Below are 14272 nucleotides of genomic sequence, written 5' to 3'. Positions count from 1 at the left end.
AAAATCCGTGATTTAGTTCCATCTGTAAAAGATGCTCTTCCAGACATACAGTACCCGGGCGTTTACAAACTAAAGTGCCTCTGTGGTAGTAGCTACATTGGAGAAACCAAAAGACATATCTCGGATCGCATCCGCGAACATAAAGCAGACTTGAAACACGGTAAGACGAACTCCTCTGCCGTGGCAGATCACTGTTACAATTCAGTGGGCTCATATGACATTGACTTCTCCAAGACGGAGGTTCTTTGCAAACCAACTGGCTACCATGAGAGATTCGTTCATGAGGCCATTCACATATACAAGCACAGAGACAATTTCAACCGAGAAGATGGATTCAGGCTCAGTAACCACTGGAAAGATGTGTTAAATCATTTCTGTTCTTAATTAATTGTAATTTTACGATGACCTTCAGACCGCAGCTCTTTCGCCAGCATTGCCTCTTAATACCTCTCACACCACGGTTAATGGTATGGTTTACAACATGGAGTATACTAGGGCTTCGCAGCTGTCTCTCTCCCCCTCCTCTGTTCCGACCATGGACGAACTCGTCCGTCTGAACGGGGCCCGTAGCTATCCGTGGTACGGAAATTTGAGGGTAAGAATCCACCCATTTTTTCGCCATATAGCATTGTGATATATAACGACTTATGGTTGGTAGCTTAGCTGATTGGAGAATATAGAGTTTATTGATAACATGAAGGTAATTTATATTTTAGTTTTTATTGGTTCACTATATAGTACTGTGAATAGCTCAGATTTGTAGTCATTTCTGTGACCAGTCACTAGCAAATCACCCAGTTATTTCAATGCTAAATTCGCCTAGTTATTTCAATGCTAAATTCTCCTGTTTTGATTTGTACTAAGTGCCTCGGTGAATGTGTATGCTCTGACTTCAACGTAACTATTTCTGTAGCAGTTACAAGCGAATGCCTTAATTTAGCTATTTCAATGCTAAATTCTATGCTAATTCCTTTTAACAATGGGTGCCTCTGCGGATGTGTATGCTTTAACTTTTAACATAGCTATTTCTGTGACCAGTCACAAGCTAATCAGTCAGCCTTTTCAATGCTAAATTTTATGCTAATTCCTTCGTCAAGGCTCTTTGTTCCTCTCACACAGCTTAAAAGCCGTGATCTGAACGTGGCTCTCTCACTCCAGCGCTGTCCTACCAGACAGTCTCGCTCCCTTCACCTGATGAAGGCCGCTTGTGTTGTGGCCGAAACGTCGTGAGAATATTATTGTGTTATTTTATTTTATCAATTTATTATTTTATTCTCATTCTACGTGACTTTACCGAAAGAACCAAAGAAGAAAAAAATGGTAATGATGTTTGTTTTTTGTAATAAAATGCCTTTCAATTTCCTGCAACAGTTGCAACTGTTATTTTTTCTACATTGTGTTTGTTTCATTGTTACTGTGGATCAGAGTTCTGGACACAGAATTCCCCAAAACTAAGACAACCGGTAACGCGGCCTCATTGCTCCCTGTCCGTGACAAATCCCAAGGTGCCAGGCTCACGCCGTCGGCCCTGCCGAGTCACTCCGCACTCAGAATTTGGGATTGGCTTGCAATGATCTAAGGTCAATCTTACCACTTCACATTTCAATTGTATCATCCTTCAATTTGGTAGTAAATCCTTCGCTAAGGAATTGGCCCTCAAATCGTGGGGACAAGCGTTCCACAGAAAAATTAGTTGCCATTTAATGTTTGCGACACAGAGAATGTAAATAGTTACATGACCACCTCGCTGCTGTAGCAGTGTAAGTCACGCTGCTATTAACATATTCTATGTCTCGAGTTTCCTGGCTGGCTGCTGGCTGTGCTTCTCTCCACCCCAACAATAAGTCCGTTGTTAGGAGACAATAGAGACACAAACAAGGTGGGAATAACCAGAACAGTATTTGAAGACTGACACGGTTCATTTAAAATTGCACTTTCAATGTATGCGCCAATGAATTGACATTCTTTTTGAAAAATAACTTGTTTTATCCTAGAGAATTAGAAAGTAAACCTTAAGACATTAAACTAGTGCAATAAAAGTGTACGATTAATTATAAAGTTAGCAAAATAAATAAATGATCTAATTCATATACTATATTCTTGGCTCTTTCGGTGAAGTCACATAGAAGGGAAACAATAAAATTATATTTTTCGATTTGAAGCTTTCGTGACTGCAAGGATTCATCCTCTTTGGTTCTTTCGGTAAAGTCACGTAGAATGAGAATAAAATAATAAAAAAACACAATAAAATTCCCACGACGTTTCGGCCACAATGCAAGCGGCCGTCTTCAGGTGAAAGGTACAGAACTGTCGGGACGACAGAGCTTCAATGAACGATGTTAAGATTCGTAGCGACTTTTAAGCTGGTTGGGAGAAGTGAGGCACCTTTACAAAGGGGTTTACATATCAATAGCTGAGGGATTAGCTTGTTACTGGTCACGGAAATGGCTATGTTAAAATCAAAACCTACACATCCACAGAGGCAACTAGTAATTTAGCATTGAAATAGATAATGGATTCGCTTGTGACTGGTCACAGGAATGGCTATGTTAAAGTCAAAACCTACACATCCACAGAGGCAACTAGTAATTTAGCATTGAAATGGCTAAAGGATCAGCTTGTGCAAATAGCTGAGGGATTAGCTTGTGAATGGTCACGGAAATGGCTATGTTAAAGTCAAAACCTACACATCCACAGAGGCAACTAGTAATTTAGCATTGAAATAGCTAAGGGATTAGCTTGTGACTGGTCACAGGAATGGCTATGTTAAAGTCAAAACCTACACATCCACAGAGGCAACTAGTAATTTAGCATTGAAATAGCTAAGGGATTAGCTTGTGCAAATAGCTGAGGGATTAGCTTGTGACTGGTCACAGAAATGGCTATGTTAAAGTAAAGACCTACGCATCCACAGAGGCAACTAGTAATTTAGCATTGAAATAGCTAAAGGATCAGCTTGTGCAAATAGCTGAGGGATTAGCTTGTGAATGGTCACGGAAATGGCTATGTTAAAGTCAAAACCTACACATCCACAGAGGCAACTAGTAATTTAGCATTGAAATAGCTAAGGGATTAGCTTGTGACTGGTCACAGGAATGGCTATGTTAAAGTCAAAACCTACACATCCACAGAGGCAACTAGTAATTTAGCATTGAAATAGCTAAGGGATTAGCTTGTGCAAATAGCTGAGGGATTAGCTTGTGACTGGTCACAGAAATGGCTATGTTAAAGTAAAGACCTACACATCCACAGAGGCAACTAGTAATTTAGCATTGAAATAGCTAAGGGATTAGCTTGTGACTGGTCACAGAAATAGATGTTAAAGATGTTAAAGATGAACCTTGAGATTTGTAAGGGGCACGGGGTGACCAATTTGGCCCCGCGGTGTGGTAGCGGGTAGTTTGTGATAAACTACCTCAGGGCGTGACGACCCTGCCTTACGCGAGTCCCAGGCACAGCTGGCCCGGCTGTCAGTAGCTGGTAAGGGCCCCTCCCAGGGTTACGCGGTTTTCTCACTGCCTTGTGAGTGTCTCGGGAGAGTCAATGGCTAAGGGAGTAAACCCCGACAGAAAATCAGGAGTGGGGCCCCTCAGGCGGTTTTGTGACGCACTGCGGCACATTCCCGGCAGCCCCTGCAGCCAAACTGGTACCAAACGTCGTGCTACACACTCCTTTGGACATCACCGGCAAGGCCGAGGGGGGATCCTGACGCATGGGCAACCCAGGATTTCCAGAATAACCTGCCCGGGCTTTGCACTAACAAGAGGTGCAAAAATGGGGAGAGGACACTCCTCGGCCACCTAATCGTGGCCAAGAAACACGGATGGCAGCAGTCACGGGTTATAAGCTCATTTTAGATTGGCGTAAAAAATGGGCGCCACGGGTTGCCATCGTCGGTGGGAGGGGTCATTGCACCCCAATGGATAGCTACCGCCACCCGCCTCAGGCTGGGCAGCCCCCGGCCAATAAGGTCCTTTCCCGCCACGGCTCACCTGCTCCAATGGGTGCTTGGACCTTATGGTTCAGCACCAGACAAGTGGGCTGCAAAACTTGCACCAGACAAAAGCAAAACAAAACGAAAGAAGGTTCCAGCCCTTCATTTTGCAAGCTGGAATGTACGCACAATGTGTTCTGGACTCTCCGAAGATCTATTGCAGATTGAGGACATCCGCAAGACTGGAGTTATCGACAGGGAGTTGGCGAGACTCCATGTCGATATTGCGGCACTGCAGGAGACCCGGCTTGCTGGCAGTGGCTCACTACGAGAGAGTGACTACACTTTCTACTGGCAAGGAAAACAGCAGAACGAACCAAGGCAACATGGTGTTGGGTTCGCTGTCAAAAACACACTCCTTGGCATGATAGAACCACCGACTGCAGGCTCCGAGCGGATTCTACTCATGAGATTGCTCACTGCTTCTGGCCATGTAAACATCCTGAGTGTCTACGCCCCAACACTCTACTCACCTCCGGAGATTCATGACCAATTCAATGAAGAGCTTCACAATATTAATCGCAAAATCCCCAGCTCTGAGCACATGTTTCTGTTGGGAGACTTCAATGCAAGGGTTGGGGCTGACCACGACGCGTGGCCCGCATGCCTTGGCTATCATGGCATTGGAAAGATAAATGCCAGTGGCCAAAGACTACTGGAACTTTGTTCATACCACAATCTCTGTATCAGAAACTCATTCTTTCTCACAAAACCATGACATAAAGTATCATGGAGACATCCAAGGTCTCTTAATTGGCACCAACTGGACCTCGTCATCACCCGACGAGCCCTCCTCAACTCGGTACTCATCACACGCAGCTACCACAGTGCAGTCTGTGACACCGATCACTCGCTGGTATCCAGCAAGGTCAGACTACGCCCCAAAAAGATACACAGACTCAAACAAAAGCGCTACCTACGCATCAACTCTGCCAAGACATCCCTCCCAGAGCTCCCTCAATTTTCCAACACAGCCTTGAGCAGTCCCTACACGACACACCAGATGGAAGCGTGGAGACAAAGTGGGCATACATCAGAGACGCCATCTTTAATGCAGCCATCAATAGCTTCGGCAAGCAGACAAGGCGGAACACAGACTGGTTTGAGGAACACCTGGCTATATTGGAACCCATCCTCCAAGCCAAACGCATGGCGCTCTTGAAGTACAAGCAAGTCCCAAGTACAGGATCATTAAGGGCACTGAAAGCTGCTCGCAGTGCAGCTCAAACGACCGCCAGACGCTGTGCCAACAACTACTGGGTGAATCTCAGTAGTAGGATCCAACTCGCCTCTGACACTGGCAATATCCGTGCCATGTATGAAGGCATCAAGACAGCCTTTGGTCCAAACATCAGGAGGACTGCCCCCCTTAAATCCAGCACAGGGGCCATCATCACTGATAAACAAGAGCAAATGGCCAGGTGGGTAGAACACTACTCAGAGCTCTACTCACGAGACAACGGTGTAGTAGCTTTAGAACACTTGAGTCTTAAACTGAGGAATAGGGAAGGGGAGTTGTCCCATATCTGGGGCCCCCTCATGAATGCCACTCCAGAGACCCTGAGTTTACTTGACTAAACTGGAAATTAGACTGACTCCCCTCCCTCCCACACACGATAATTCACACCTGCTTAACCAGCCCCATGCATAACCAGCCCAATGCATAACCAGCCCCATGCATAACCAGCCCCATGCATAACCAGCCCCATGCATAACCAGCCCCATGCATAACCAGCCCCATGCATAAGCAGCCCCATGCATAACCAGCCCCATGCATAACCAGCCCCATGCATAACCAGCCCCATGCTTAACCAGCTCCATACACAACCAGCTGCTTCCTGACGTATGTACGAAAAAAAACTCACTAACTTGTAAGATTCTTTCATGATTGAAATTATAATTTTGGATGGTCGGTGACATTGTATGCTTGTGCGAGGCAGGACACTAAGTGCATGGCTATGAATAACAGACGTGTCATAACATTCCGCCACCGCAAAGATTGTTCCATTGCAGCAGTTACAGCAAATGATCAGATTCCACTTCAAGCAATCTAATCAGGCACCAATGCTGCTGCGTACCCTGTTTGCAGTAGGTACAACGGAGAAGTGTCATCTCCATGGGTCTCATCACACTGGTTTGGCCTCAAACAGTTACCATTTAAAGATATTGGTCCAAGATTATCAGTAACATTGGGTAAGCATTATTTTTGTCCGTAGATATTTTTTCTAGATGTTTACTTTGAGAGCAGCTGTAAGCAGTGAAGTTCCATAGCCGACTCAGCCAAGCGGATTAAAGAAAAACGTGAAAGAGCCCATCGGCATCAACACCAGTAACGGCACAACACAAGTCCCATTCAGCAGACGAGCAACTCTTGCCGACAGTGCGATCGATGCTTCCGCTCAAGTTGCTGGGCTCTTCCCACCAGCGTGCAGGAAAATGCTACGAGCAGCTCTTCTCGGCAGTCATCATCGTTTGCGATGGCCAATCCGAAGATTTTTTTTTCAGCAATCAAATCCCGCTTGTCTAACTTTTCACCCTTAACTGCTGAAACATATCTATCAAACAGAGCATTGCACGCTAGTTGCCACTCGGTCGTGGTGATATCGCAACGGCACTTATGTCAGTCTGAGTGCACTCTGCAAACCGTGCATATAGACAACACAACAAAGATATTTATGGAGCGGAGGGAGCTCACTGGACAGGAACATGGGATGGATTGCCTCCATACCAGATGTTGTGGTTAATGGGAGGATGAATGGCAATTATGACTTCACACAATTACAATGCACCCATCAACTATTTACAATGTTCAGATTTTATTTCACAATAAATATAAAAGTGGCGTATCCAAAACATTTACATGTGCATTTCAATAATATTTCAGATGCACGTGGAAATCCAAAGGAAACAGGGACATAGTTCACCTTTACAAAGCAGCCTCCACTGTCACATCATGAGCTGCCTTAAATTATTTGAGGAAAATCGCATGTGAAGAGGAAATATTTCTGTATGTCTTCCATGACCTGGGTTTGATATAATTTTCAAAATGCCTCCTCCAAACAATGATTTGAAGTTGGTGATATTCATTTTCCATTTTATGAGATGCTGTTGTCCCATTTATTAAAAAAAAAAAACCATTCATTCCCTTTATCATGATTCTGGTTGGGTCCTTCAAAACTGACAACTCTTTTTGCATACAATTGTATTTTCAGAGGTACAAAAAAGGTACGTTGTGCATTGTTGTCACTTTATATATATAATATTCTGATAAATTATAACACGTTTTCAACAACATGCTGCATTTACACGCACGACGAGAAAACAATGTACCATCAACAAATAAAGGTGTTAAAAACTGAAAAACACTTAACATTTCCGACCACGAATTCTCTCCAAATAGGCAACAGATCCTCGAAGGCCACAGCAGCAACGCAGTTTCAATCGGTACTTTTGTCAATGCATCCCAAGGCCACTCCCGTTCGTCCAAACAGCAGCAGGGACCGCCCCCACTCGGTGCTGCCCAGGCTGGACAGCAAGCGCATGTCTCCCTCCTCTCCCAGCAAGGCGGCCAGCTCATCGGCCTCCGCGCGGCCGCCACCGCCGCCAGCCCCACGCAGGAGCCGCAGATCCGGCAGGAGGGGGAACTCGGCCAGCCCCAGACGGCGCAGGCGGCGCGCGGCCGCTCGGTAGCACCTCCACGGCTGCGGCTCGACCAACAGGAAGGTGGCGGTGCGCGCGGCGGCCGCGAGGAAACGCCGCAGGCCGGCATCGCCGTGGTGCAGGTGAATCCACATCGTCACCGACATGCACAGGCACAGGTCAAAGCGCGCCCGGCCGTGGCGTCGCAGGAAGGCGTCCAGCGCGGCGTCTCGTGCTGCGGTGTCCATGAAGTCAAACGCCTCGTAGGCGATGACCTCCGGGTGAGGATTGTCGCCCCGTGCACGCTCCACCAGATCGGCGTCCAGGTCGCACGCCAGCACAGACAGCGGCAGCACGCGGGCAACCTGCCCAGAGCGTCCACCCTCGGGCTGGTCCAGCCCCGTCAGGTGCCGATACACAGCCACCGTCAGCTCCTGCGAGAAAACACGAGGACACCGGTGGCGGGTTTGTTTCTTTGCTGGAGAATGTCGTAAAAAAACAGACGTGATGCGAGGATGGAGTACTTCATTATTCAAAATGAAAATAAGTTAATACCTCAGTGGGCTTTGCCCGGTAGGATGGGGATGGTTTAGTTTTATTTGTATGTGTTTGGGTGATGTGTTTACCTCTCTTGCACTTTGCACTACTATCATGTTTTGTATTTTTTGTTGTTGTAACGTTCTTACCCTCCTTCTACTGGACGTCTGCGAAAAAGAGCTTTATCGCTCATCGCATTCCTCCAGTATGAATATTTTGATTCTGGCCACAGTATTAGATGCAACTTTATTCAATACAAACCTATGACGCAGTGATTCTAGGTCAAAAAATCCAACGAGACTAAGTTCGATGTTCAGCTACTGACATGAATGCAACTTTAAATATCTAATAAACGCCTCAAACCGGTGATATGTCTGAACCAGTCCTTGACACGCACCTTCAGCAACCTTGATTGCCAAAACCACCCGTGACCAACATGGCATGGCATAGGCCTTCATCCAGCAGTTAATTGACAAAAAGTCTGGAGCTAATGATGAATTTCCATGACTCACGTGTTTGATGAACAACGCGCATATGGGGTAGTGTATTCCATCTGTGGGAGAAAGGTGAAAATGCATTTTTGTAAATATGTCTCAGGCCCATGGCCACCCGCACTACCCCACTGTGACTAGTACACCCCTACACTACCACACAGTGACTAGTACACTACCACACTACCACACAGTGACTAGTACACTACCACACAGTGACTAGTACACTACCACACAGTGACTAGTACACTACCACACTACCACACAATGACTAGTACACCCCCACACTACCACACAGTGACTAGTACACTACCACACTACCACACAGTGACTAGTACACCTCAACACTACCACACAGTGACTAGTACACCTCAACACTACCACACAGTGACTAGTACACTACCACACTACCACACAGTGACTAGTACACCCCCACACTACCACACAGTGACTAGTACACCTCAACACTACCACACAGTGACTAGTACACTACCACACTACCACAGTGACTAGTACACTACCACACAGTGACTAGTACACTACCACACTACCACACAGTGACTAGTACACTACCACACTACCCTACAGTGAATAGTACACTACCACACTACCACACAGTGACTAGTACACCCCCACACTACCACACAGTGACTAGTACACTACCACACTACCCTACAGTGACTTGTACACCCCCACACTACCACACTGTGACTAGTACACCCCCACACTACCACACAGTGACTAGTACACCCCCACACTACCACACAGTGACTAGTACACCCCCACACTACCACACAGTGACTAGTACACCCCCACACTACCACACAGTGACTAGTACACTACCACACAGTGACTAGTACACCCCCACACTACCACACAGTGACTAGTACACCACCACACAGTGACTAGTACACCAACACACTACCACACAGTGACTAGTACACCCCCACACTACCACACAGTGACTAGTACACCCCCACACTACCACAGTGACTAGTACACTACCACACAGTGACTAGTACACTACCACACTACCACACAGTGACTAGTACACCAACACACTACCACACAGTGACTAGTACACTACCACACTACCACAGGGATTAGTACACTACCACACTACCACAGTGACTATTACACTACCACACTACCACAGTGACTAGTACACTACCACACAGTGACTAGTACACCCCCACACTACCACACAGTGACTAGTACACCCCCACACTACCTCACAGTGACTAGTACACCCCCACACTACCACACAGTGACTAGTACACTACCACACTACCACACAGTGACTAGTACACCAACACACTACCACACAGTGACTAGTACACTACCACACTACCACAGGGATTAGTACACTACCACACTACCACAGTGACTATTACACTACCACACTACCACAGTGACTAGTACACTACCACACAGTGACTAGTACACCCCCACACTACCTCACAGTGACTAGTACACCCCCACACTACCACACAGTGACTAGTACACTACCACACTACCACACAGTGACTAGTACACCCCCACACAGTGACTAGTACACTACCACACTACCACACAGTGACTAGTACACTACCACACTACCACACAGTGACTAGTACACTACCACACTACCACACAGTGACTAGTACACTACCACACAGTGACTAGTACACCCCCACACTACCACACAGTGACTAGTACACTACTACACTACCACACAGTGACTAGTACACCCCGACACTACCACACAGTGACTAGTACACGCACACACTACCACACAGTGACTAGTACACCCCCACACTACCGCACAGTGACTAGTACACCCCCACACTACCACACAGTGACTAGTACACAACCACACTACTACACAGTGACTAGTACACTACCACACTACCACACAGTGACTAGTACACCCCCACACTACTACACAGTGACTAGTACACTACCACACTATCACACAGTGACTAGTACACTAACACACTACTACACAGTGACTAGTACACTACCACACTACCTCACAGTGACTAGTACACTAACACACTACCATAGTGACTAGTACACCCCCACACAGTGACTAGTACACTACCACACAGTGACTAGTACACTAACACACTACCACAGTGACTAGTAAACTACCACACAGTGACTAGTACACTACCACACTACCACACAGTGACTAGTACACTACCACACTACCACAGTGACTAGTACACTACCATAGTGACTAGTACACCCCCACACAGTGACTAGTACACTACCACACAGTGACTAGTACACTACCGCAGTGACTAGTACACTACCACACAGTGACTAGTACACTACCACACAGTGACTAGTACACTACCACACTACCACAGTGACTAGTACACTACCACACTACCATAGTGACTAGTACACCCCCACACAGTGACTAGTACTATACCACACTACTACACAGTGACTAGTACACTACCACACAGTGACTAGTACACTACCACACTACTACACAGTGACTAGTACACTACCACACTACTACACAGTGACTAGTACACTACCACACTACCACACAGTGACTAGTACACCCCCACACTACTACACAATGACTAGTACACTACCACACTATCACACAGTGAATAGTACACTAACACACTACTACACAGTGACTAGTACACCCCCACACAGTGACTAGTACACTACCACACAGTGACTAGTACACTACCGCACTACCACAGTGACTAGTACACTACCACACAGTGACTAGTACACTACCACACTACCACACAGTGACTAGTACACTACCACACTACCACACAGTGACTAGTACACTACCACACAGTGACTAGTACACTACCACACAGTGACTAGTACACTACCACACTACCACAGTGAGTAGTACACTACCATAGTGACTAGTACACCCCCACACAGTGACTAGTACACTACCACACAGTGACTAGTACACTACCACACAGTGACTAGTACACTACCACACTACCACACAGTGACTAGTACACTACCACACAGTGACTAGTACATTACCACACTACCACAGTGACTAGTACACTACCACACTACCATAGTGACTAGTACACCCCCACAGAGTGACTAGTACACTACCACACAGTGACTAGTACACTACCACACTACTACACAGTGACTAGTACACTACCACACAGTGACTAGTACACTACCACACTACTACACAGTGACTAGTACACTACCACACAGTGACTAGTACACTATCACACTACCACACAGTGACTAGTACACCCCCCCACTACCACACAGTGACTAGTACACTACCACACAGTGACTAGTACACTACCACACTACCACACAGTGACTAGTACACTACCACACTACTACACAGTGACTAGTACACTACCACACTACCACACAGTGACTAGTACACTACCACACCGTGACTAGTACACTACCAGACAGTGACTAGTACACTACCACACAGTGACTAGTACACTACCACACAGTGACTAGTACACTACCACACTACTACACAGTGACTAGTACACTACCACACAGTGACTAGTACACTACCACACAGTGACTAGTACACTACCACACTACCACACAGTGACTAGTACACTACCACACTACCACACAGTGACTAGTACACTACCACACTACCACACAGTGACTAGTACACTACCACACTACCACACAATGACTAGTACACCCCCACACTACCACACAGTGACTAGTACACTACCACACTACCACACAGTGACTAGTACACCTCAACACTACCACACAGTGACTAGTACACCTCAACACTACCACACAGTGACTAGTACACTACCACACTACCACACAGTGACTAGTACACCCCCACACTACCACACAGTGACTAGTACACCTCAACACTACCACACAGTGATTAGTACACTATCACACTACCACAGTGACTAGTACACTACCACACAGTGACTAGTACACCCCCACACTACCACACAGTGACTAGTACACTACCACACTACCCTACAGTGACTAGTACACTACCACACTACCACACAGTGACTAGTACACCCCCACACTACCACACAGTGACTAGTACACTACCACACTACCCTACAGTGACTAGTACACCCCCACACTACCACACTGTGACTAGTACACCCCCACACTACCACACAGTGACTAGTACACCCCCACACTACCACACAGTGACTAGTACACCCCCACACTACCACACAGTGACTAGTACACCCCCACACTACCACACAGTGACTAGTACACTACCACACAGTGACTAGTACACCCCCACACTACCACACAATGACTAGTGCACCACCACACAGTGACTAGTACACCAACACACTACCACACAGTGACTAGTACACCCCCACACTACCACACAGCGACTAGTACACCCTCACACTACCACAGTGACTAGTACACTACCACACAGTGACTAGTACACTACCACACTACCACACAGTGACTAGTACACTACCACACTACCCTACAGTGAATAGTACACTACCACACTACCACACAGTGACTAGTACACCCCACACTACCACACAGTGACTAGTACACTACCACACTACCCTACAGTGACTTGTACACCCCCACACTACCACACTGTGACTAGTACACCCCCACACTACCACACAGTGACTAGTACACCCCCACACTACCACACAGTGACTAGTACACCCCCACACTACCACACAGTGACTAGTACACCCCCACACTACCACACAGTGACTAGTACACTACCACACAGTGACTAGTACACCCCCATACTACCACACAGTGACTAGTACACCACCACACAGTGACTAGTACACCAACACACTACCACACAGTGACTAGTACACCCCCACACTACCACACAGTGACTAGTACACCCCCACACTACCACAGTGACTAGTACACTACCACACAGTGACTAGTACACTACCACACTACCACACAGTGACTAGTACACCAACACACTACCACACAGTGACTAGTACACTACCACACTACCACAGGGACTAGTACACTACCACATTACCACAGTGACTATTACACTACCACACTACCACAGTGACTAGTACACTACCACACAGTGACTAGTACACCCCCACACTACCACACAGTGACTAGTACACCCCCACACTACCTCACAGTGACTAGTACACCCCCACACTACCACACAGTGACTAGTACACTACCACACTACCACACAGTGACTAGTACACCCCCACACAGTGACTAGTACACTACCACACTACCACACAGTGACTAGTACACTACCACACTACCACACAGTGACTAGTACACTACCACACTACCACACAGTGACTAGTACACTACCACACTACCACACAGTGACTAGTACACTACTACACTACCACACAGTGACTAGTACACCCCGACACTACCACACAGTGACTAGTACACGCACACACTACCACACAGTGACTAGTACACCCCCACACTACCGCACAGTGACTAGTACACCCCCACACTACCACACAGTGACTAGTACACAACCACACTACTACACAGTGACTAGTACACTACCACACTACCACACAGTGACTAGTACACCCCCACACTACTACACAGTGACTAGTACACTACCACACTATCACACAGTGACTAGTACACTAACACACTACTACAC

At 46.8% G+C, this 14272-nt stretch overlaps 1 protein-coding gene across 1 annotated transcript; it reads right to left on the bottom strand.

Annotated features, from left to right (window-relative positions):
- Nucleotides 1–6791: 6791 nt before the first annotated feature.
- Nucleotides 6792–10064, bottom strand: LOC142906609 (pre-miRNA 5'-monophosphate methyltransferase-like). The gene is made up of 2 exons (XM_076054784.1): nucleotides 8683–10064; nucleotides 6792–8067 (listed from the first exon to the last, which is right to left on the bottom strand). The coding sequence occupies exons 1-2, from the start codon at nucleotides 8746–8748 to the stop codon at nucleotides 7432–7434; spliced, it is 702 nt and encodes a 233-aa protein (XP_075910899.1). The 5' UTR covers nucleotides 8749–10064; the 3' UTR covers nucleotides 6792–7431.
- Nucleotides 10065–14272: the final 4208 nt, after the last annotated feature.

This window comes from Petromyzon marinus, chromosome 4, assembly GCF_048934315.1.
Source record: "Petromyzon marinus isolate PM22_M1 ecotype Great Lakes invasive population chromosome 4, UKy_Petmar_22M1.pri1.0, whole genome shotgun sequence".
In the NCBI taxonomy this organism is placed as follows: domain Eukaryota; kingdom Metazoa; phylum Chordata; class Hyperoartia; order Petromyzontiformes; family Petromyzontidae; genus Petromyzon; species Petromyzon marinus.
This window is presented reverse-complemented; position numbering and strand designations above follow the sequence as displayed.

Coding starts and splice junctions, on each gene's coding strand:
- LOC142906609 (XM_076054784.1), bottom strand. CDS start 8,748: ATGCATTTTCACCTTTCTCCCACAGATGGAATACACTACCCCATATGC. Junction 8,068..8,682: donor GCGCGTTGTTCATCAAACAC/GTGAGTCATGGA, acceptor GTTTTCTCGCAG/GAGCTGACGGTGGCTGTGTA.